Below are 24,300 nucleotides of genomic sequence, written 5' to 3'. Positions count from 1 at the left end.
GTAAGTTTTTTTTTTTTATTTATTTTTAATTTCATTATACAATAGTAAATTGAAATACGTCCATAATTTTCCAGCATTACATTAAATTTATTTATCAAAAAATTTTGACTTTCAGATTTAAAACAAATTTTCTGTTAATTTTATTAGTAGAAATTTAAATGTATTTGCATAAAAGACGTTCCTTTCCTCGTATTTATTTTGCTGCTTCACGTCATAATTAATGTATTAACAATATTAAAGTAATGAAGTCGAGCGAACTTAACAATTTACCCTTGCTTAAATTAACAGTAATTGCTTTTATTTTATAAATTTTCCTTTAACCTTAGAGGTAATTAATTTTATAATAAATCTTGTATTGAAAATTATGGACAATACCTTGTAGGTACAATAATTAATCAAACACCTCTAGAACAAGCATTTTACCAACTGAAATAGATTGTTAGAGATTTTTCGACGTCGTCGATTATTACAAATAATAAAAAAATAATACTTCATTAAACTGCCAGATCAAAGAAAAGTTGATATAGATTAGTTTTATAGTTTTATTGAAAATCTTAATAGTTACGTTAAATTTAACTTGTAAGAAATTAAATAAGAAATTAAATAAGAAAATAATAAATCTCATTTATGTTGTTCAAAGTTTAAAATTAAAGAGTAATTAATGAATAAAATACATAGGTAAATATTTAAGAATATAAAGGACCGTTTATTGTAAATACATAATAAAAATTATTTTCATTGTCAGTAAACAGGTTGTAAAGAGCGTGTGGTCAAGTAGTCTGGTGACTACTTTTGTTTCCGATAACGTATGGCGTAGCTTCATCAGCTGTCAAACATTAGATTCCAACCGTCATATATTCAGGGAGCAGTAGTGTAAATAATTTCTTTTGCAAAAATCAGTCGGTTTTAGAATTAACTAACGAAAGCTTTCCTGGTTTTCTTACATGATGGTTTCTATTTTAAGTTAATGATTTAACTAAACTGAGATGAATATCACAATTGTTGAACACTCGATAGTTACTACCGTTTATGTCCTATTTTTTGTAAAAATTTTCTAAAGGCAACAATGACTAGTAGAAATACTAATAGCACTGTTAACTGATTAACATTGAGGATTTTTTTAAACCCTAGCTTCTTAGAAAAAGTGCCGACAACTACTTGAGATTTTATTTATGATATTTTTTTTTATGATAAGACAAATACCAGTAGGTATGTATTTGCTTTTTATCAGATAACATCAATTACCAAGTTTTAATTATTCGCACTTAAGGGGAGCACAAACGATATTCATAAAGTATTTTTTCACGAATATTCGTTCTATCGTAAATTCAGCAGCAAAACCAGACCTCCGTCCACTAATAATAAAAGTTTGAAGAACAAAATTCGCAGAGCTTGAAGATTTTGATTGTAAAATGTGAAATAAATGAGAAAAGAGGGTTGAATTTAAAAATTCGTTACCAATTTTTATTTTGCTAAATTGTACCCGAGATGCGTTCTATTTTTAGACTTTTATTAACTCATTTTATAAATAGCTGTAATCTTTCTCCATTATCAGTGTCTGAAGTAATAATATGCATAAAAACATCTGTGACATTAAAAATGATAAATAGTAGACGTAGCGATACTACGAAAAACGTGTTGTTTTTTTTGGTCGGGGACATCATACGACCTTTGAGATCCGTTTTATAAGAAAAAAAAAATTAACTTTAGTTTTTGATAAGGAAAAGAATATATTAAGAGTTTAAAATAGAAACTAATTTGATTCTTTATTGCTAATTACTATACAGGGTGATTTATAATAGGTGTAAAAAACTTTGACATCGTGTTCAGGAAGTCATTTTAAGAAAAAAATGTTATAAGAATGTAGGTCCTACTTTGTTTATTTACAGAACTACATCAGATTTAAATTTTATTGAAATAATTATGAAAGTATAAATTAGACATGGAAATAAACAACATAATTTGTAAAACAACTATAACTAGTTGATAGTTGTCAAAATCAATGAGTTTAGTGTAGTTGAACATGCAGATATTGTTTATCTGTATGAATATTGTGATAGTAACGGTCTTCAGGCATCTGGACAGTATCGCCGAAGATTTCCTGATAGATGTTTTATTGCTTGCCCCCAAAGATCGCCCGACTTAAACCCCTCGGATTTTTTTTGGAAGCCAGTTCAAGTATTTTGAACCAGTGTTTTTTTTCTTTTATAGTCATTTATTTTTCTAGTTATTTTTTAAAGTTGTATTTTAATAATTATTTCAATAAAATTTAAATCTGATGTAGGTGGTTCTGTAAATAAGCAAAATAAGACCTATATTTACATAAAAAAAATTTCTTAAAATGACTTCCCGAACACGATTGCAAAGTTTTTTTACAGGAATTATAAATCACCCTGTATATTATTGCTGTAAAAATTATAAAACATAAATAGAAAGAAACTAGTCTAAATGAATTTTGTTATTATTTAATTTATCTTTTAGAAAATGAAATTGCAGTGAAAAATAAACAAGGATTTTTATCATTTACATTCTTTTAAAATATGAAAAGTGATGTGGTAGACAGAAATCTAAATTTTGTTCCAGAAACTTAGAACCTAGGTATTTATTTTATTTTTATTCTTCATTGAAATATTTGAGGCAACGCAACGGTATAAAATTATTGGGGAATTTTCCTTTCAGTCCAGACCTAGCACCTCATATTTTTTATTTATTTTCAAAAACAAAGACAGAGTTGTCCGGATTGCGAATTTCAACGTCTAAAGCTGCCTTGAATGCATTTTAAAACCTCGTCTTTGAACCACCTGAACTGTTGGATCCTTCCTCTAAGGAATGATTTGATCGAATGAAAAAATATACTGACGAATACTTCGAAAAACGATACATTTAAAATTACTTTCGTTTTAATTCATCTTAATCTTATAACATATCTTTGTCGTATAATGAAGTTACTGTAACTAAGAATTGGTTATTATTTTACCTGCATTAAAATATAGTAATTATATTAATCTGACTAATTAATTATTAGAGATATAGATATGCAGTATGCGCCTATTAATATTATTAAAAATAAATTAAAGCACGTGGAAAATCTGATAACTCAAGACAAGAAACAACAAGAAAAAAACTCCCTAGTTCATTAAACTTTTCTCTATAACATTTTTCCGAAAAAGCATTACAAATTGATTTAAAATTTGGAATAAATTAGTTATCATCATCAAAGTGTATACCCGCCTATGGATAAGGGCGAACATTTTCTGTTGTGTTACAGAAAAAATTAAATAAAAATTTTTAATGGTTATAAAAAATACAGACTAGTTAATTACACAAAACGACTCGTTTGGTAAAAATTGGATGGGAAAAGTTTAATAAATTAGGGAGTTCTTTCACTGGTTCAAATTAACACACGTATTTCAGATACACCCTGTATATTCTTAAATTATTTTTGCATTTTTAAAAAGTGTATCAAACTTTTAAACGAGCCGTGCTACCACATTCAGAATAGAACAATAGTGAGTATAAATGCAGCAACATTCTTTTTAGTTAATTATTTAGGTGAGTTTAAGTTTATTGGACGCAGGGTAGACAATCGTAAGGAAAAGGCTTGGATAAAAAGTTAGCAATGAAATATATCTGTTCGAATAAACTATCAATATTTAACATTTAGTTTAAACACCTTCAGTGTCAATAACAGCAGCAGAGTATTGATCCATTGCTGTCCAAGCATGCCTTCAAAGAGGTGGTCTGAATTAATTATTATAGTAGTTATTACTTAGGTAATTAAGTCATCAAAAATAGTTTTTCAGGTTTTCTAACAACACCACATAATATAATATTACATTAGTTCTTTTCTAAACCAGTCAGATTTAGATGTATGCTTTGAGACATCATATTGCTGAAACCGATCTAATCTAATTGCATCACTGCGTCGTCACGTGGCACCAAATCTGCAGAATGTCGAATGTACAAACCCATTCAGTACAACACGGATTTGACAAAGCGGTCCAGTCTCATTTATGATTAAAAATATCCCCAAACCGCAATGGATTCATTTCCGTGTTTCATTGTAACGTCTTTTATCGAATGTTTTAACTATAGGGTATTGGAAGCCATCACTTTCAAACAAATTATTCCTTCTTTAATCACTAAAAACTAATTTTTCACACCTTCTGCAGTTCAATTAATACAATCTTATATAAACTGGAGTTTAAGTTGTGTCTTTGAAAGAACTGTGAATTTTTAGAAAAACACCAATCAAATAGTCATAGGCAATATAACAAGTGATGATACTTTTTTTTATAAATCTCACGAATTCTAATACAAACGAAGAAAATATAACGAGTACGGAGCACGCAGTTTCGAAAAAAACCCTATTGAAGTTTTCATACCTACAGCTTTCATGAGGATTTTTTCAAATCGTTACTCAATTTTGTGAGTTTTCGAGTTTTAAAGAGACATTCTCAATATTCAATCTTTTACAGAGAATTAATAATTAAAATCTATTTTTTCAGATTTGTAGATCCATTGTAGCATGAATAATACGCTACCTGCAATAGGTGCACAGACAGATGACAGAGTAATAACATGATTATGAATTATATTAAGTTGCGTCCTCCTATGTGCTGATTCTCGTAGTAAAATTACAAATTTACAACATTAAAGACACCAGAAGACAAGCCTTTCGAATTCTTCAGCATATTTGTCTTTATATATTTCTTTCATTACGGCATTCTACACATTCCGAAATATTTTTAGTGAATCTGTATTAACACTTTCGGTACTGCGGCGACCTATGTGTCCCAAGAAATTTCAAAAAATTATAGTGGTTTCTATTTGTTCCACAAATTCATGTAAATTATCTTCTACTTTTCTGATGATAACGGTTAATCTAGGATCTCATCAGTAGCTACATACTTTGAATATTACGCTATTCAAATTCAAATTAAAAATTCGCTCACATAACATATTCTTGGGAGACGCGATCCTCCATCTTTACATCGATTTCTTTATCGTCGCCCAATTCTTCTGTGATCTTTCAGCATTTGGGAAAACCATTCGCTGACGTGAGCCACACACTACAAGGCATTGCAACTGTGCCTTCCTACAACCGCAAGCTGCATTGCAACTTTTTTTACATTCACACTAAATCTTTTTTAACAACTTTAGAGAAGCACCGCTTTGTATGGGAATCTACATTCATCAATTTATTTGAATTTGTTCACTCTTTGTCAATCGGTGTCACAGCTGAGCTGTTTAATCTGCTGGAGGTAAGAACGTAAGGTTTGATAATTTTTTTTTGTTATACATAGATGTTATAGAAACATTAGTATCTATCGCTATACGTGTAGGTAGAGAGATTTGTCGTTGCACTTTGCTTCATAAAATGTAAAATAGAAACTACCGTACCGGTTTCGCAATGCCCAATGCCCTCTACGGAGTTGCATCTTCAAAACATTTAACGGTGCTCTGTATATTTATTGTATATCTCCGTAAAAGAAAATTATTAGTTTTTGAATTATACAGAGTGATTTACGAGGAATAATGAGCCCGACGGAATAGAAAATGCAACCCACGATACATTGCAACAAAAAGCCGGACATCGAAGCGGTAAATGTCCGGGTTTTTCTCCTGATGAATTGCGGGTTGCATTTTCTATTCCGTCGGGCTCATTATTCCTCGTAAATCACCCTGTATATTCAATCTTAACATTAACATCGAAAAATGATCAAGATTTACAACTAGAGTGTCATAAATAAATACCTCATTGTTGGTGAACAGTCAACAAGTATCTGTTGTTGAGAACTTTTCGTCAACCTCTTTTTGGAAGTGACCACCCAATTTAATAATAAATCATAGTTAAATTTTGCACTTTAATATTCAATTCCATTTATTTTAAAAACCGGTGATGTTTTCGTGATTTCAATGGCACCAAATTTTTCCGAAATGTTTGAAAGGACTCTCAGTGAAAAATTATGTAAATTAATGTAACGGTTATTGAATTTTTCTAACACTAATATCTTATACTGTTTCCATGGTGCATTTGAGCTCACACCTTATGTTTCCCATAAAATACGCTTTTCTCTATAAGACACGTTGTCAATAGCAACGTATCTTATAGAGTCATAAAATATGCTCACACATATTATTCAAGTAACATTTTATTCATCATTTATACAATTATTGAATTGGAACTGCCACATTAGCTTCGTGCTCTTGTTCCTAACATCTTCTTCTTTAACTTCTGCTGTTTCATCCAATGCACGTACCCGGCCATCGAAAACTGGCAATCTGTACATTTTCTTCAAATGATTCTTGCCGTAATGTGAATTAACTTTTAATGAAGTCTTCACAATTACCCCATATCAAGAACAGCCAAAATGACATCTTCCGTTATCTCCGTGATTGTTCCGGCCTTGAAACGAAACATACACCTTTTCGTATGCACTTTTAGACTTCATTGGTAACAAATTGCCCCTTTTTTCTTTCTTCTGGAACGTTTTGGCACATTTCAACGATGAAAATTGTTTTTTTTCCAAATTTGTTGATATTATTACCATAGTACCCACGGCAACCTTTGCATTTTGTGTATTGTGACACGCCTCGAATAATTTCTGAATTTATTAAAATTTCTGATAAGATGTTAGTGTTAGAAAAAATCTTGAAGACAACGCGTGTTTTATAGTTTCAAAATCTCGGTCTATTAAATCCTCGCTCCCTGCGGAGGCGACCTCGATTTTTAAATCGTCTATGAAACACTTGTTGTCTTAATAGCTATAAAATGAAACCTGTACCTATCTCATTAAAAAATTTGAAATTTTTACAAAACATTCTACAACGATACACAATTTTTTGTGTTTTCGATCGGGCGGTAAAACTTCAATCAGTTTGATGACCTGCCATCCATGTTCTGGTCTGTAGTAATTAATAAAATGTTGGAATTCTTCAGTTTTATTCAAAAAATTGGCGTTTCAAAAACCCATTTTGTTAGAGTAGAGTAAGTAATTCCACGGCTGTGAGCTAGACTTACACATTTTTGGAGAAATCCTCCACAATAATTTACTCATGATGAGCAAAGCCAAGTGGGTATAGAAAATATTGACACCGTTCGAATAGGAACAGCGAGTTGAATGCTAATGTGAAGTTTTTGAATTGTGTGCAGATGATCCGGACGCACTTTTTCGTCGTAACCGGTGATGAAATTTGGATACACCAACATGATCTGGAACCTAAACACGAATCGATGCAATAGATAAACATGAGCGAACAGCTACGAAGTTTAGGGTTTAACGCTTGTCTGGCGCTTATGGCGTCTTATGGCAATAGTCTTTTGGGGTGCGATTGGATATTGCTAATTGACCGTTTACGAAAAAGATTTTACTATAAATTGTAAAAACTGATTGCTTGCGACAAACCATACACACCAACGGAGAAATAAACTTGGGGAAGGGATTTTATTGCTTTATGATAGTGTCGGTGTCGCTATAGTCCAGACGCCAGGGAGCTTTGAAACAGTTTTACAAAGTAAGGCCGAGAAACGATGTTCGGTAATTTTGTAGACTTAAAAGTGTACATAAATATGCAGGTGTCCCAAAATTAGCGGACTAACTACCTACTACCTTATCGAAGATGTTTAAATGTGCTTACATGAAAAAAATATGGAGAAAATTTTCCAGACAAAAAAATTAATTTTTGTTATTATTATTATTAACGGTAATACAATGTAAACAAAGATATACTCATACATCATTAACTTGCAATGTTGCCGTAGTGGATTTAAGTTTTTTTTTCGATTCCAAAGCTTCTAAATTCTCTATTATGCAGGATTAAATATTGGTAGTGAGTGATCTTGAATTCTTTGTGATAATATGTACGATTAGAGGTAGCTGTCATGACAATTTAATACATTTATTTCAAAATAATTGACCTGTTAAGTGCCACTTTCAAAAACGTCCGCCAAATTAGCAAATAAGTCCAACAGATTTTTTTTAACATTTTTCTGACGTTTACGGTAATCTCTTGTACACCGTCGTGCACCGTTAGTACCTACGCCTATTTGGGACACCCTGTATCTATTTTGAGCACCTATTTCAATTGCGTCAATGAATTTACGCAAGCGGAAAATGCAGGAAAAACTACCTTGGACAATAGCACATTTATACTTGGGCCAACCAACAGATATAGTAATAAAAAAAGGGGATGTGGCCTAGTTGCGTAGAACGATATACGCTGAAGCCTGTTTCACAATGAAGCAGGTTCTTTGCCATTTGTCATTCTTATATAAGTCTTGAAAAAAAACTATTTTGTAATACAAATCGAAAATTGCCAAGAAAAACAAACAAACATAAACACGTGGTCAAACTCCCGAAGCGAGGTTAAAACGAATGAGATGCCAGATGCCGTCAAGTAATTTTTGTGGATGTACATCAGGCTTTCGAAAATCTGCGCACGTTTTGAATAAGCCAATTAGAAGCTGCTATTTAAAATACGCGGGCACTAGGGGGCGGTTTTATTACTATATCTGTGGGTTGGCCCAAGTATAGAATCGTTTCTAGGATAAAGACTGTTCAAATAAGTGTTGTACTTTACTAAATCTTGAATACCGATCGTTCATACCAACAATAGTGTCTGAAATACGGCCGTGTATAAGCTACTATCGGGCCTTCAAATAAATATATATTTAGAGTAGGCGTAGGCGACATTCTAATTCTGTTAACAGTGTAAAGTAATTTTTGTAGGTAACCAATTATTCTCCGGAGTTACACAGGTTACATAGTAAGCTTTTTCCCAATTTCATATTGTCATATTCCGTGGAGGGGGAATAGGGAGAATGCACTACAAAAATTATAAATATTCTTTTGTTCGACACTGTCAGAATTTGAGAATTTTCTCCTATGTGAACGGATTTTGATAAATGTCACAACTTGTCAAAACAAAACGTCAACCTAATTTTAAAGGTTTTAAGCGATTTGGAGCCTTTAAGGGGCTCGTCGAACAAAAAAACGTTGTATTCAACTCGTTCGCGTGTAAATTGGGCCTTTTTTGGCCCAATTTACACACAAACTCGTCAAATAAACTACTATTCTAACCTAATTTTATTTCGTTAAAATGTCAGACGTTTCTTGTGTCATTTTCTACGCTGGAAGAATGTTGCAAACAATTATTTCCATAGGTTGCTCTAAATATAAATTTATTTGAAGGCCCGTTAGTAGTCTCTTTATGACGTGAAGTATAAATTCACCTTTGGTCACACCGTTTGTTGAAGTCGGCCTGCTATTGCATTTATTCATAAATGTTTAACGATGTGTCGAGTTCTCCGCATCTAATTCGAATGCTCTTTACGTGTTACCTGTTACAATCGCTTAAAAATGGCAAAAGTTATAACGATTTAATGAATTTGTGAAAAATTAACTATTTGACCATAGTTATACGTGGTTAAACAGCCGAAATTTGCCTAATATTTGAAAATTGAATTTAATTTGATTTTTAATATTTGACAATTAAAATTGTGCCTCGTTTAGCGGTTGCTACGCAATGCGCGATTTATTGTTTACAAACGCATCCGATTGACGATCTGGATCTTTTATCAGGGAAATTCTCCACCGCTGTAAGTATTTCAACATCTTCAAAAAGTACAAACATTTCTTGATCGTTTGCCATCAGTCAAAATTTAATAGCACAATACCTTGTCAGAAATATCAACAGAATCGTCATGTTTATTGGCAACGGGCATCAATGCGCATGCGACTTGCAGAGTACAAGAATTGACAAATGTCGCATGCCACATTTACCTATGACTCGAAATTGAAGAATAGACCCCCTGCCCGTGATAGAATGAAAATTCTAATAATTTTTAATAGTCGTGGAGAAAGTAACATATCGATAGAAAGATTAGATCTGCGTAATATACAACGTGTTTCGTTTCACGTAAGAGTACGAGCCTGACGAACTCAAAATGCAACCCAATATTCAATTTTCATGAGTAACTAGGTGTAGTGTTTCAGATTTTCCCCTTGTTCACACTTTTGCGGAAAAGCTCCCCGGCGATGTCAAAAACTACAATTTATAATTTTTAATGAATCTAGTTCCCATAAGTTAAACTTTGAAATACTTACCTATTGCAAAAAAATGTTTTTGAGTGTACCTACTCCAGTTAATGTACTTTTGAATAAACTTAAGTCATATTTTTACTTTTTTCCTATCGTAATCGTATACTATAAACTGCAGACTGTTTGCTTGAAACTCGTAAAATATGGTTTGTCTTTCAGTGATAAGAAAATTTAAATATTTAACACGGAAACAAGTACCTAATTGATAATAAAATATATTCTGTCACTTAAATACGAGTATGTTAGCTTAGAACGAAATGTGCGTAGACTGGGAATTTGCCACATATCTGCTGTTTACCTCCCTGCTTTCCATCTTCAATTCATGGTGTTAAAAAGCTTGTTTATCTATTACTAAATTCAAAGGATAATGAGTTTATTATTCACCATTATGATGAAGCTTCAGCAGTCTGGGATGTAGAAAATGAAAAGGAAAGACCAACAATTCTACAATTTCAGAAGAATTGAGATAATATCAATATCAAAGGAATAATTGCCAATGACTTATTCTTTAATTCACCTAGAGGCTTGGCTCGTTTTAAGGCTTTGCAATGCATAGAATCAGGATCTTGGTTACATGCAATACCTTCTCCAAATATTGGTACTCTTTAGATAACACTTCCTTCCAAGTTTCTATTGGTTTAAGATCGGGTTGTAATCTTTGTACACCTCATATTTGCAAATGCAATGCGAAAGTTGACGAAATTGGCATCCACGGTCTAAATTGTTCCAAAAGCAGTGGTAGATTTTCCAGACATACTGAAATTAATTCTATTATCAACCGGTTTTGACTTCTACTCATGTTAATTCAACTTTAAAATCAAACGGACTGTCTCGGGATAATGGAAAACGCCCAGATGGCTTTGAAAACATCTGAAGTTTCAGGTTTTGCCGCTGAAATGGCTTGCAAACGCAAACATAGCAAATATTGTTCCATTTATTTCGTCAAATTACATATTTAAAGGTTTAGCCTTTGAAACCTAAGGCCCTTGGTGTAAAGAAACCATCATTATTAACGTCATCGGAAACCGACTTATTTGGGAATCAGACGATTCAAAATCATATGAATTCCTTTTTGAGAGGTTTCCCTTCCCATTCAGTGTGGAAACGCTGCAAGCATTCGGGGGACTTTTCCAGATTTTTCAGAAATTTTTGTATTGTAAGTGCTTATTCACAATGGACATAAGACATAAAAAATACATAAGAGATACCTAAGAATAATTTGTAAATTTGGGCAATTGGAAAATAATTTATGTATCCATATAATTCGAATATGATTCTTGATGCCTTTTTGTACACAACAATAATGTTCACTGAGGTCACTTCTCATAAGTTACGTAAAAATTAATAGTATACAGGCTGTTTGATGAAAAACGCCTCAACCCATAACTTTTTTATTTATTACCCGATTTCAATGAGCAAAAAAATCAAAGATATGGTTTTTCAAGCGCTACGAGACAGCCATAAAATGTATTTTTTTTTTTGGCGTTATCTTCAATAGCTAACGATAGTCAACTTTTTTTTTAAATGGACACATGTAGTTTTTTAGGCTTGGTCTGGTAAGGTTTTTTTTTTCTGAATCTAATGATGTATTGAGTTATCATTTGGTTCATAGCTAACTGAAAAAAAATAAAACTTTTTTTTTTGGTTCAGCTTATAAAATTTTTAAGAGTGCTGTGGAAAACAATCGGAATACAAAGTACGATAAATGTCATCTAAACGTCAGCTTACAAATTTTCATCTGCATTTTTAAACTTTTTTTATTTAAGTATAAAATAACATTGTCAGTCATGCAGGATAGCAGTCATTTGACTATTATTTTATGTTCGAGTGTAATAAAAATCGTAATTAGTCAAAAACAAAAATTTAATTGAAAAAATAATAATAATAATTATTATTATTCATGTTTTCCAAGAAAATAATATTAAAACTCTTCAAGATTGCACCTGAAAATTTTCAAACTCACACTTGACATTTGTTGCTATTTGTATTCCAATTGTTTTTCACGGCACACTTGAAAATTTCATAATAAGCTGAACCACAATTAAAAATTGTTTTATTTTTTTTTCAGTCATCTATGAAGCAAACGATAACTTTTAATACATCATTAGATTCAGAAAAAAAAACCTTACCAGACTGAGCCTAAAAAACTACATGTCCATTTAAAAAAAAAAAGTTGACTATCGTTAGCTACTGAAAATAACGCCAAAAAAAATTTCTTTTCACTGCTTCGTAGCGCATGAAAAACCATATGTTTGGTTTTTTAGTTCATTGAAATCGGATATTAAATAAAAAAGTTATGGGTTGAGGCGTTTTTTATCAAACAGCCACTGCATGTATCATGAATTTCTTATGCCTTATGTCAAGCTTACGTCCATTGTGAATAAGCACTAAAACAAAATATTATGTACTTACTTTATTTAATAGTATATTATGTTATGAGGAGCAAAAATGGAGTTTTATGTGCTGCGGTCAAAGCACATAAAACTCCATTTTTGCTCCGAATAACATATACTATTTTTCTTCAAACCTTCATAACCAATTATTTAAGAAATGTTAAGAAACCAGGTAGGAGATTGGGTAGACTGATCAATTAATATAACTTGTTTTGCAAAGCGATACTATGACTAGTATAAAAATGCTGTGAAAAAATGCGAAATAATTATCCGTCTGTCAACCCGTTTTAATTTGGACAGATTTTGTAAATACGTTTTGCAATAATGTACAAGTTTCTTGATTAAACCTTATTTATTCACTTCAGCATTCAATATCTCACATTCAGACACGAATTTGTTACAATTTGAGGTAGGAATTTCAAATGATTTAACCAGTTTACTTCACAGCCGCTCATCAGCGGAGATAATAATTTCACGGACGTTGGTCAGTTCGTTAGATGCCATGACAATGAAGTGACACTTTAACATTATCAATGCAGCAGTATGATGTCATAATTTACGTACGTTTGAAGAAATTTTTTTTTATTGTTTTCAACTGTCATAAATTCTCATTTTTCTGCTTTGTAAACTGCCTCTTAACTGCCCTAAAGCGAAATGAGCAGATAACGAACCGTTGCCCCAGACAACACATTCAACGTCACATTTCTGACAGGTCTTGAAAAATTTGTCAAAACTGTCAAAAGCAAATGCGAAACCATTTTTGAAAGATGTGGAAGCTTCAGGGTCGCTACGCTCGTGTTTTAATCTTGTCCCTCGGGCAATTAGAAAAGCACAATTTACACAGAAACTCGTTGCATAAATAACTATTATGTGCGTTCTAAAATTATAAATAATGAAATTTTTTAAAACTTTTATGCAATAAATTCTATGATATTCTTCTATTATGATAACTTCATAACTATGACTTTGTTTTCTCTATAAATAGCGTAAATGAAAAACTACTTTCTTCTTATCTAAAAAATGTTGTTCCATACATTTGCATTTATATCTTTTACTACATGTACATGTACCTATAAATTATAAAATTCATAAATTAATTAACCAGAATTGTAAGGCATTCCGATAATCCTTTTTCCTTTTTTACGCACTTCCCTCTCTGGTACACCTACAATCCAGATCATGTTTTTAATCCTCCACCGTCTATCTTAGAAAACGCGAATGAGCTAATTCTTGCCGAGCTGAGAACTGGTATTTGCATACGTTTTAAATAAGGTCCTCGGCGAAAGTCTCCAAATATCCGAGTTGAGCTTCGCTGCTGTACAAAATGGAAATTTTAAATTGCTCAGTGTTACTGATGTAATTGAAGATTCGGTTAAATTACCAAGAAAATGCAAACTTTTATTATGATTTCAAATCTTCAACACAGATTTTAGCCGGTGTTAAGAACCGAAATTTTCTTTAATTCTCTCTTCCATCTAAATCCTAAAGTACCTATATTAATTCTACGAATAACATTGTCGCAGGTGTCTGTTACTCTGAACAAACGGTAACATCCACATCGTTTTCTACCTCGTTCCTGTAAATCCTTTGAATGACGAGTGGGAATTAAAAATACTCCAGGAAAATCATCACTACTAGAAAAGGTGTTAGGGAACAGTTCCACATTTATTGCTTATCATCACGGTAGTTTGTGTCTAGAATACCAATATTATAAATGTTAGATCAAAGTACAAAAATCATTCCAGTCAAGTTTTTGGTGGTCTGGTATATCGAATAATAATAAAATAACTACTGATAAGCGTACTCAAATATGATTCTTACGCAAAATTAAATTTAAATTGTACATATGTATGTATTTGATTAAGATAAATATTCAGTTTTTTATTTTTACTTTAATCACAAGATTGTTCAGAGTCCATTCCTAAAATTGTAATTTTTTCTTGGATCCAATTCAAACAAGCCAATTATTTTTTTAAAGAAAAATATTTGTTTAACATAATTAATGCTTTATCTTCAATGGTAAAACCCATTTGACCAATTATTTTTCAATAATCGTTTCTTACAATTATAGTAAACTCTGTAAACTTTGCTAAAATTGAAAAGTTGTTTTCTAGCATACCGTTGACGTCTCTTTGACATTTCACCGAAAAGTCTGCTTACCGGTGGCGTTTGGCAACAAAGCTGGTAAATTACCCATTCTTACGAAATGTTGCTTATTTATTTTATAAATAAATAAGCTTTATATTGTAATTTACTTAGAATACTGAATACACAGCGTTAAGAGTATGGTTTGCACAAGAATACACCTGATGAGGGTAGAGAAACACCACTGTTTTTTTTTTTTTTGTAGATTGAATACACTGACGATCAATGTACATGTCTACTTTAGATGAGACTTTTTTATATGAAGACCTTGACGTTACTGTTATGATGACTACGTTATAAGCTTGTTCTTGTTCTTGTTTTTTTTTTTTTTTTTTTTGAGAAAATATATCTACCTATTATCATAAAATTTCAAATTACTGGCAATGTTACTGTCTCCACCAGTCATAAATAACAGAATTATAGAGAATAAGTTATTTAATTATTGAATAACAAAGTAAACATATTTTCACAATTTTTATGATAGATCCTACATACCTATAATATGGACCCTCGATACGGCACTGGTGATTAAAGAAGCAGCAGATCCATCCCCAAATGGATTATACACATTATATTATTATATCGCTTCAGTGAACGGAGTATAGTATTCGAATTGGTAATCAATGAAGCTATCAGTTTTTCTCATTTGATGACTAATTTCTTTGACATTGTCCAAGAACTGTTCATTTTTTTCATCATCCGTTTAACGTTGTGCTACCTTGCATTGGTAATGTGGTTTTACTTCATGTGATTTTCTTGTTAATATTCAAATAGGAATAAAAAATATCTTTTGACAATTATTTACTGGAATAATCTATCAAACTCTGAACACAATTTTTAATAGAGCTAATTAATTAAATGTGCAACGGTTACAGCAGTCACTCCAATGTTCAAGGTACATACTTTTTATAATTCCGTAAGTGACTCATTTTCTTTAGTAACAGCGGAATTTGATCTTCCTTGACAGTGACACTGTCTCAAACTTAAATTCATTAAACCAGTTGTGAATAGTTCTTTCAGAAGGAGCAATGAAACTTTTTGAGGTACCGTTTCCGCATTTTTACTATGAAACACATACATATAAATTTGTAGAAAAGCAACGGTACTAACATGGTCTCTTTAATTATGTGCTTGATGAATTGATATTAATTATTTCATTATATCATATTATTATAATAAGTAAGTTCTCGTTGCCGTGCACGTATTTGCATAGTGCATTTCATTAGTTTGAACATAACATCACGAAAAGCAACAGCATGGTAAGCCTTCATTTCATTGATAAATAGAAAAATTGATAAAACATTGATAGAGTTGAAATAGTATTGTATTCCAGAACTGGAACATTCAAGAATTTTTTTTAAATTCATGTCATATTTCATTGATTATTTGATAATAAATAAAAATTGTATTGATAACATAATTACATAACATTTTTTATTTACAATGCAAAAATTTCCGATAATAATGCGGAATCTATTGTAGATACACTTGCAGATAGTTAACGTTTTGAAAACTTCTGAAGTTTCAGGTTTTGCCGCTGAAATGGCTTGCAAACGCAAACATAGCAAATATAGCTCAATTATTTCGTCAAAATACATATTTAAAGGTTTAGCCTTTGAAACTTTAGGCCCTTGGTGCAGAGAAGCCATCGATTTCATTAATACAATCGGAAACCGACTTATTGCGGAATCAGGCGATTCAAAATCAAAGAAATTCCTTTTCGAGAGGATTTCCCTTGCTATTCAACGTGGAAACGCTGCAAGCATTCGGGGTACTTTTCCAGATTCCGCATTATTTTATTATTTTTCAAAGATTCATACATTAAGTACAATTTATTTCATTCTATCGGCATAATAAACTCAAAATTATAGTGTTTTCCTTTTGGTTTTCCTCTTTTGTCAATTGTATTTCACTATTTCTCAAAACTAAGTCATATTTACGTCACTTTGACATTTAATAGAGATAGGAAATCGTTTTGAGAAATAGTGAAATACAATTGAAAAAAGAGGAAAAGCAAAAGAAAAGCAGTGTAAAACTATTTGTGGCCAAAAATGTTTGAAGACCGATTATCTACTTAATTTAATAATTAAAAAGGAAGTATTAGATACGAAGCTTATACCAGACCGAAAAACTTTCGTTTGATAAGAAATTATGACATCTTGAACTATTTTTCAGTTACTCACATTTATGACTATGTATTAATTTAGTGGTCATCTTGTCTTCAAAGAAGTTATTGTAATCGATTCATCCATGAAACCGAAATCGTATGTCGTTACTTGAAATACAGGTTAGAGGTCTTGACAGTTGACATTTCATGTAAACTATTGCAACAGTGGTTAAAATTAGAACTAATTTAATCGTTTATCTAGCAATAGAATCTGACGAAAAATTGAGATTAACAACAAAATTAGATGTGGAGGCTACAGGTTTTTCGGATCTATTTAAAAACTCAGAATTTTTTAAAACCAAATCGATTTAGAAAAAGACTTTAAAATGATGTAGCTTTAGATCCCACAATTAAGCAAAATTATCAATTGCAAAAAACATACGGTTTCAAATCCATGGATGATTCGATACAAATGAATTTGATCCATCGATAGTTAAAAATAAAATAAAATAATGTAAGCAATAACATATTTTTAATTTTAAATTTATTTTAAGATTATGTATAAAAAACACAACATGCACTTATATGTTGAAGCTTTTATTGTTCTTTATATAATTACTTTGGTTATCTGTATCAAGTACCACAAAATATGTTGTCAAGTGTAAGATTATTTTAGTATTGTTTATTTTAACATTATTTTACTTTATAATTACAATCTTGATTGCACTTTATAATGTCACTTCAGAACGTATGAAAAAATTATAGCCTTTAGAAATTTAAAAATACCAATACAACAATGTCCACCTTAGAATATAATAATGGTTTACTACTGTACTTTTGAACTTATTGTCGCTTTTGATGTCACTTCTTATTCATCGATAGCATAAAATCATCATTATAAATATTAAAGTACTAGTAAAACTTGTTTGAAAATGATGTATTATAAATACATATTTATCCAAAATGAAGCTTATCTATTTGATAACATTTTGTTTTCAGTAAGTTTAAATAAGTTCAAATAATAACTAATACATTCGTTTCTTCAAAGTTTAATTCTGATAGTTGTATTTTATCACTAGATACTATTTAAAAAAAGTACATAATTGTTTTTTTTATATAATTGATTCAAAAAATTGAAATTCACGCATAGTTATCTGTGCCTGAAGTGGGTCATTTTCTAACGTGTATTTTTTTTTTGCATTGTTAGTAAGATCGAAACCATAGAAACCATACAAAACAGTGTGTGAAATTTCACGCATACGACTATTTCTGTTTTTCATTTCACCCAGTTTTTTATTAGTTACCTAGCAACATGGTCACTGCATTGAAACTTCAGAGTTCCTTCAAAAATTTGAATTTTTAATTTCAATTTTTTGAATCAATTATAGAAAAAATATTGTTTATATTTCGTGCGCGAAGATGTTTTTGTGCATTCAAAGGCTAATACTGCCTCGACCTTCGTCTCGGCGTAAAAGACCTTTTCATGCACAAAAAACACTCTCTTCGCGCACTTAATATAAAAATAACTATTAATCAATATTGTACCTACGTCTAAATTGAACATTTTTATACTTAGTTTTTTATATTTATTAAGTTGATTAATTATCTATTAATAACATAATTACATAACATTTTTGTTTTATAATACAAAAATTTCCGATAATATTGCGGAATCTGGAAAAGTGCCCCGAATGCTTGCAGCGTTTCCACGTTGAATGGCAAGGGAAATCCTCTCGAAAAGGAATTTCTTTGATTAATGAAATCGATGACTTCTTTGCACCAAGGGCCTAAGGTTTTATTTTAGAGTTTAGGGAACACTTTTATTTTACACTTTAGTAGTGCACTTGCATTCATTTAAATGTTTCTTAATTAGCTACAGAATTAGAAATAAAGAAAGAAAATCTAATAATAATTGCGCTTAATTTTCAATAAAGGAAACATGTGTTAAAATTACATCTTTTAACTTGAGGTAATTTAATTATTACTAACTGAACCTTCACCGTCTAAAATATCTGTATTTTAAATTTCATAAAAATCCGTGGGCAAATAACCGAGATATTAGGCTCGAAAGTCTTAGCTGAGACACCCTAGTATGTTGAAGTTTTATTCATTATTTTTTCGTAATAATTTTATAGCATAGGGACAATTATATCGCAAAAAATCATACATGCAACTTGTGTACAGAGCAAATTTACTCGCTGCTCTCGTGTGTGTCAACATCCCATTTGTAAAGAGAAAGTAATTGCATAAATAACTATTTAGTTATGATTTACAATTAGTAAATATTTACTCTGTCACACAGACATAACGAATTTTGTTACTACCAATGCAATTTATTTTTCTATGTTGCAACAAAACCTCATAAACGTACTTTTTTGTTGAAAATCTTCAAGATTTTATAGCCTGCTTCCTGCTTCTGACAAATCTTTTATGAGGTCACTGTTTTACAAAATTAAGATACTTAATAATTTTCCATTTTTTATCCAATTGTCATTAAAAGAAAACATAATAGGTATGTTCCTAAACATTTTTTTGTAATTTGCCTCCATTTTGATTCTCTAATAGACATAGGTATTAACGAACGCGATGTCATCATCTGGGATGTCCTTATAGCCATTATTTCACATTTTTGTTTAAAAACGGCTTAAAAAGGGCAAATTAAAAAAAATAGTATAAAAAACCCGTTTCATAAGACCTTGAAGCACTCATTCTTTAAAATAACTCATGGCTATGCCACTCGTTTTTTAATCTTGAATTCGTGCTCAAGACTGGTCTTATGAAACTTGTTTTTTAATATACTATTTATTAACTAGCTTGTATTTACCTCTCGTTTATACTTTAACTAGTGTTATAAAATATCTAAGAGTGTTTTTACAACCATAATGAGTATGTAGATTAAAACACGTATAGTTAAATTTGCAAATCTTATGATTACACTATCTAGCTTTTGCGCTGTTGGACTATTTTTAAATTCTTTACGTGGAAAGTTATCACATTGTCTCTGGGAAAAAATGTGTCTATCAGTATTTATTATTTTATCTCACACTATGTATGTGCAAGAACTTTAATGGCAAGGCTAGAATCACCAAAAATGTTTTCACACGGTAATAACGTTTTTAGTAACTTTGCATGACTAATAAAATAATGGAGTGTAGGCGTTTGTGACATCCGTCCTTCAGGACCAAGTGACAAAAACAATTCAGTCTACACTTATGATTATGAAAACAACTTGGGCAACAAATATCACAAAATGCAGAACTAGGGAAGTTTGTTAATTACAATTAACAGCAGGTGGTGGTGATTTTCTCACCTCGAGGGTAGATGGTAGCACTGTAAAGGGACTTTTCCCAGGCACCATATTTTCAGACGCACATGACCAAACAAGTTTTTTCCACAGCGAAAAACAAAGCAGAATCCAACAAAGCAAATCATTATTTTTCGCACTGGCGCTTTGCAAATATTTTTTTAAATTAATTCTTCTATTTAAAATGTGGCGGCGCAACAAATTGAAACGTGTGTATTTTTGGAATAATCGTCAGATAAGTTGAATTATTTACAGTGGTGGTTTTTTGTTTGAAAATGACTGCAGAGCACACGGTATCGCTGTAAACAAACACAAGTGACCCCAAACGACCTTAAGTAACAATGACGGTGTTGCTATCAATTTCCAACTATAAATAGTGCAATGGGCCGTCAGTTGGTGGCATGAAAAGTCAATCAAAAGGGAAAGTTGGTAATACCCCAACGTTATATTATTTTGATTTGGTCAATCGATTCCGTGGCGCGAGCACGCGCAGCTGCGCTTTGTCAACCCAGAAAGACATACCGTTCAGTTCTTCGTAAAAATGTGATATTTACAGTAATCCTAGCAAATCGTAGAAAAAATTGTACATAAACATAGTGAGTAACGAGCGGAAGTTTATCCGATTATGGAACTAGTTATGAAACTGCAGTGTTTGCACGATGTGATTCCACTTTCTAAACCGAGTGAATTTTACGCTTTTGTTGCTGTCAGACCAAAACAAAAATATTTAGAGTTGTTCTGAATTTAGATAATTATTATCGACCGATCCTGTGGTGAGAAAAATGGGCAACCTCCAGACCAACGAGCCTAAACACTCGACCAAGAGCGGCAAGTCTCAAGGTAAAGTGAAATCCTTGATGAAAATCCGGGGAAAACGCGGAAAAGTCGACTCGTCCCAGTTCACCGGAATCGTCCCGGAAGAGAGCGACGACCAGGCTCTGGACGCCTCCCTCCTCGACGAAAAACCACTCGCGAAGAACTCCGACAAAATAATCGTCACCGACTCCTGGTGCAAAGTTAATCGCTTCAATGAGGAAACCGTCGAGAAGAAGACGAAGACGCCCCCGAGCGCGGTGTCGTCGAGCTCCGACTCGAACTTCACCGACCCCTTGACGCCCTCCACGGGGTTCAACACCGAGATGAACCAGTGCTACTACAGCGAAGAAAGCGTCGTTTTAGACGTCGAAGTGCCCAACAGCACGACCCAAGAAGAGTTCCTGCACAACCTCACGCTCAACAGTTTCAAGCTGAACGAGTACCGGGCCAGGCATGAAGAAGAAAAGACGAAGAAGTTGAGCAAACTTGGCGTGTCGAGAACCAGCCAAATTAGCCTGGACAGCGACCCCAAAGACAGTTTCGCCTCGGAGAACGTCGAGATTGTCAACAAAGAGGACGAGTACGACGGAGGGGACGGCGGGACGCTGAAGAGGAAGTCGCAGGATAATGTCGACGAAGGGCAGAAGGTTGCGCATCTGGTCAAGAGGATGTCCGACGTCAGCTTGGGGAACGGTAAGTGGGGGGAGTTTCCAGTGTTGACATGTTTTAGGTAATTAAGGTATCTTGATAACAGGACATGTGGAGTACAAACGGAACATGTCTGTTCCTGCGGAGCTGACCAAACCAGATGGTTCAGTGCTGAAGAAGGTCGCGTCGCTCACCCTGAATAAAGCCGAGCTCGAGTCGAAAATCACGAAGCCTAAATTTGTTCCTGAAAAACTGGACTTTCAGCTCTACGAAAAATTCGAAGGTATATACAGTGCGGACGTGTACAGTGTGTCCACAAAAATGTTACTAGGGTGCATTAGTGCTGAACCGTTTGTTTCCGGCATTTGCAAACCGCTCCGAAGGTCGCCCACTTTTATTTTTAAATATAAATTCACACACAAGTAGGCGGTGAAGGGTCGATTGTGAACGCACCACGGATTACAGATCAGATCACGCATCAGCTGTGTAAATCTAACCTCACTTTTTGCGTTGTTTGTGTTTTTACTCTTCAATGCAAATTTTGAGGAGATTTTAAATGAACACCGGTATATATCAGACTTATTATGTGTATTTTTATCACATTTCCTGTCATTTTTGTTTCTGTCATTTTAAGAACGTAAACAACTTGCTTTGACAATTTACACCAATTTTCTTAATTACTTTCCTCGTTCGTGGATTCGAGATGATTATTTCTAGGAACAAAATTTTTGGGAAACATTTTGATGTTTACGTAACTAGTATAACACTATCACAAATTTAAATTCAATGTAATCTGATCATTTTTGACTGATTACTGACATCAGTTGATGATCACATGACATAACTGTAATTATTGTAATCACTGGTTTAGATCAAGATAATTTACTTTGATTAATGTGGTGAATTAATTAGCGTATTCGAAACATAATTATGCAAACGTGTAAACGCTTAAAGTTTATAAAGGCGTTGTAGATTTCCATAGGTACGTCAAAACAATAAACCAAAAGTTGATAACCACATAATCTGATAATCTGATGGTGATAACAACGTGCGGACGATAATTTTCGCCATTTGTCTGCGGTTGTCCCTCAACGAGCACCAGGTCCCAGGTAAAATAATTGTAATTAAATAAAAACAAACCAACATCAGCTTTTGTGTTACAGTAGATTGCATAATCTGGTTCTTGATGAGTTGTTTTTTATGCGGCCACTCATGAAGTTCCAAATATAAATTCTCGTCGGTTATGCTTTTCAAATTCAGTGAACAACGTGATCACCAACCCATACATCCTTATGACTTCACTCAGGGTTCCAGTGTTTTACCGTCAATGTTGTGTTTAAGGTCACATGTTGGTGAACTGGTACCTGTCGGAGTTCAGCGAAGACCACTACTCAGTTGAACTCCCCAACGGCCAAGACCTCAAGCTTCTGGCGATCCAGTTCTGCACGCATCTGCTGGCGGCAGGGGTCCTGAGACAAATCCCGGACAAGGATGTCCCTATGTACAACATATTCAAAGTTGGTTCAGACTGAAATACTATCTTGGTGATAAGTTGTAGATAAATGTGTTTGCAGCCGGATTGTATGTACTACTGGACCCATGCAGAAACGCCCTTGTCCATCCCGCAGACTCCGGGAAGGCTCAGTAACGTCTCGTGGCCCCCGACGTCTCCGTCAGATCTGTACTTGTCGACGAGCACCAACGACGCAGTGATCGCTTCTTCGCCTAAAACACCAGAACTGCCATTCGTCGAGTCGGAGAACGAGAGACCTAGGAGCAACCAAGAGTTCAAGAATTCCGCCCGCGACGTCGAGATATTGTCGCTGGAGGAAGAAGTGAATCGGCTGAAGCAAGAAGTGGACAAGTACAAAACCATGATCGAGATCCAGAATCTGACGGCGAAGACCGTCGAGGATTTCAGCTCGCCCGTTGAGGAACACAAATTGTTCAAAAGCTGTGATAGTAGTTTAAATAAATTAGTTCAGACAGATGACTTAAGTGAAGTGAACTTAGCACAATTTTGTAGTGAAGCACAATCAACGCAAACTGATGAAACGCAACGTACAGATCAGACCACAAGCACAAACTCCGAGGCCTCGCTGAAAGTCGAAGAAGTCGTCATGCAAGAGAAACCGCCTCCTTCGCCGCCTCCTGCGCTTACGGTCGTCGACAAGGCTACTCCGCCTCCTCTAGCGCTGGAACCGTCTACTCCTTCACCCGTCCTCGCTTCGGAACCGCCTAAATTTCCGACTCCTTCACCCCCGCCACCGCCGATGCCGGTTTCGGTCGCAGCACCACCCCCGCCTCCTATGCCGACAAGTTCGCCTCCTATGCCGACAAGTTCTGAAGCAGCGCCACCTCCTTCAACGCAGAGTACGATAGCACCGCCACCGCCGCCTCCACCAATGCCGGGACTCGGAGGACCGCCGCCACCACCCATGCCGGGACTCGCAGCACCTCCGCCACCGCCGATGCCAGGAGCTGGACCACTGCCACCCCCGATGCCGGGATTTGCACCACCACCTCCACCTCCTCATGCGTTGAACGGGGGACCACCCCCTCCGCCACCTCCAGGAGGACCCGTACCGCTGCCGCCGCCTCCTATTGGGGGCTGGAGTTCGCAAAAAGCCGGTAAATATTTTTCATGGTGTACTCTCCATACACGTGTTATTTTGTTTTACTTAGAAAGCACTTTTTTTGTTGATGTAGTGGCTCCTCCTGTTCCAGTGTCCTTAGGTAAGAAACTTTTGTTCAAAAAGGATGCTTGCTTAAGGCCTTTGGGAA

General features: G+C 33.7%; 1 protein-coding gene across 10 annotated transcripts in view; it reads left to right on the top strand.

Moving 5' to 3' along the window:
- The window catches only part of capu (cappuccino), a 31,838-nt gene that overhangs the window by 5,731 nt on the left and 1,807 nt on the right, over positions 1-24,300 (top strand). For 2 of the 10 annotated variants that reach the window (XM_069041060.1, XM_069041061.1), the window contains exons 2-5: positions 20,801-21,561; positions 21,608-21,799; positions 22,858-23,033; positions 23,091-24,252. In XM_069041060.1, coding sequence (XP_068897161.1) covers positions 20,835-21,561; positions 21,608-21,799; positions 22,858-23,033; positions 23,091-24,252 — 2,257 coding nt within the window. In that variant the 5' untranslated portion in view covers positions 20,801-20,834. Of the gene's footprint in view, positions 1-9,583; positions 9,602-15,582; positions 15,685-20,079; positions 21,562-21,607; positions 21,800-22,857; positions 23,034-23,090; positions 24,253-24,300 lie in introns of those variants that run through there. The other 8 variants (XM_069041065.1, XM_069041064.1, XM_069041062.1 and 5 more) reach the window with 8 other exon arrangements.

This window comes from Tenebrio molitor, chromosome 3, assembly GCF_963966145.1.
Source record: "Tenebrio molitor chromosome 3, icTenMoli1.1, whole genome shotgun sequence".
NCBI classification, from domain to species: domain Eukaryota; kingdom Metazoa; phylum Arthropoda; class Insecta; order Coleoptera; family Tenebrionidae; genus Tenebrio; species Tenebrio molitor.
This window is presented reverse-complemented; position numbering and strand designations above follow the sequence as displayed.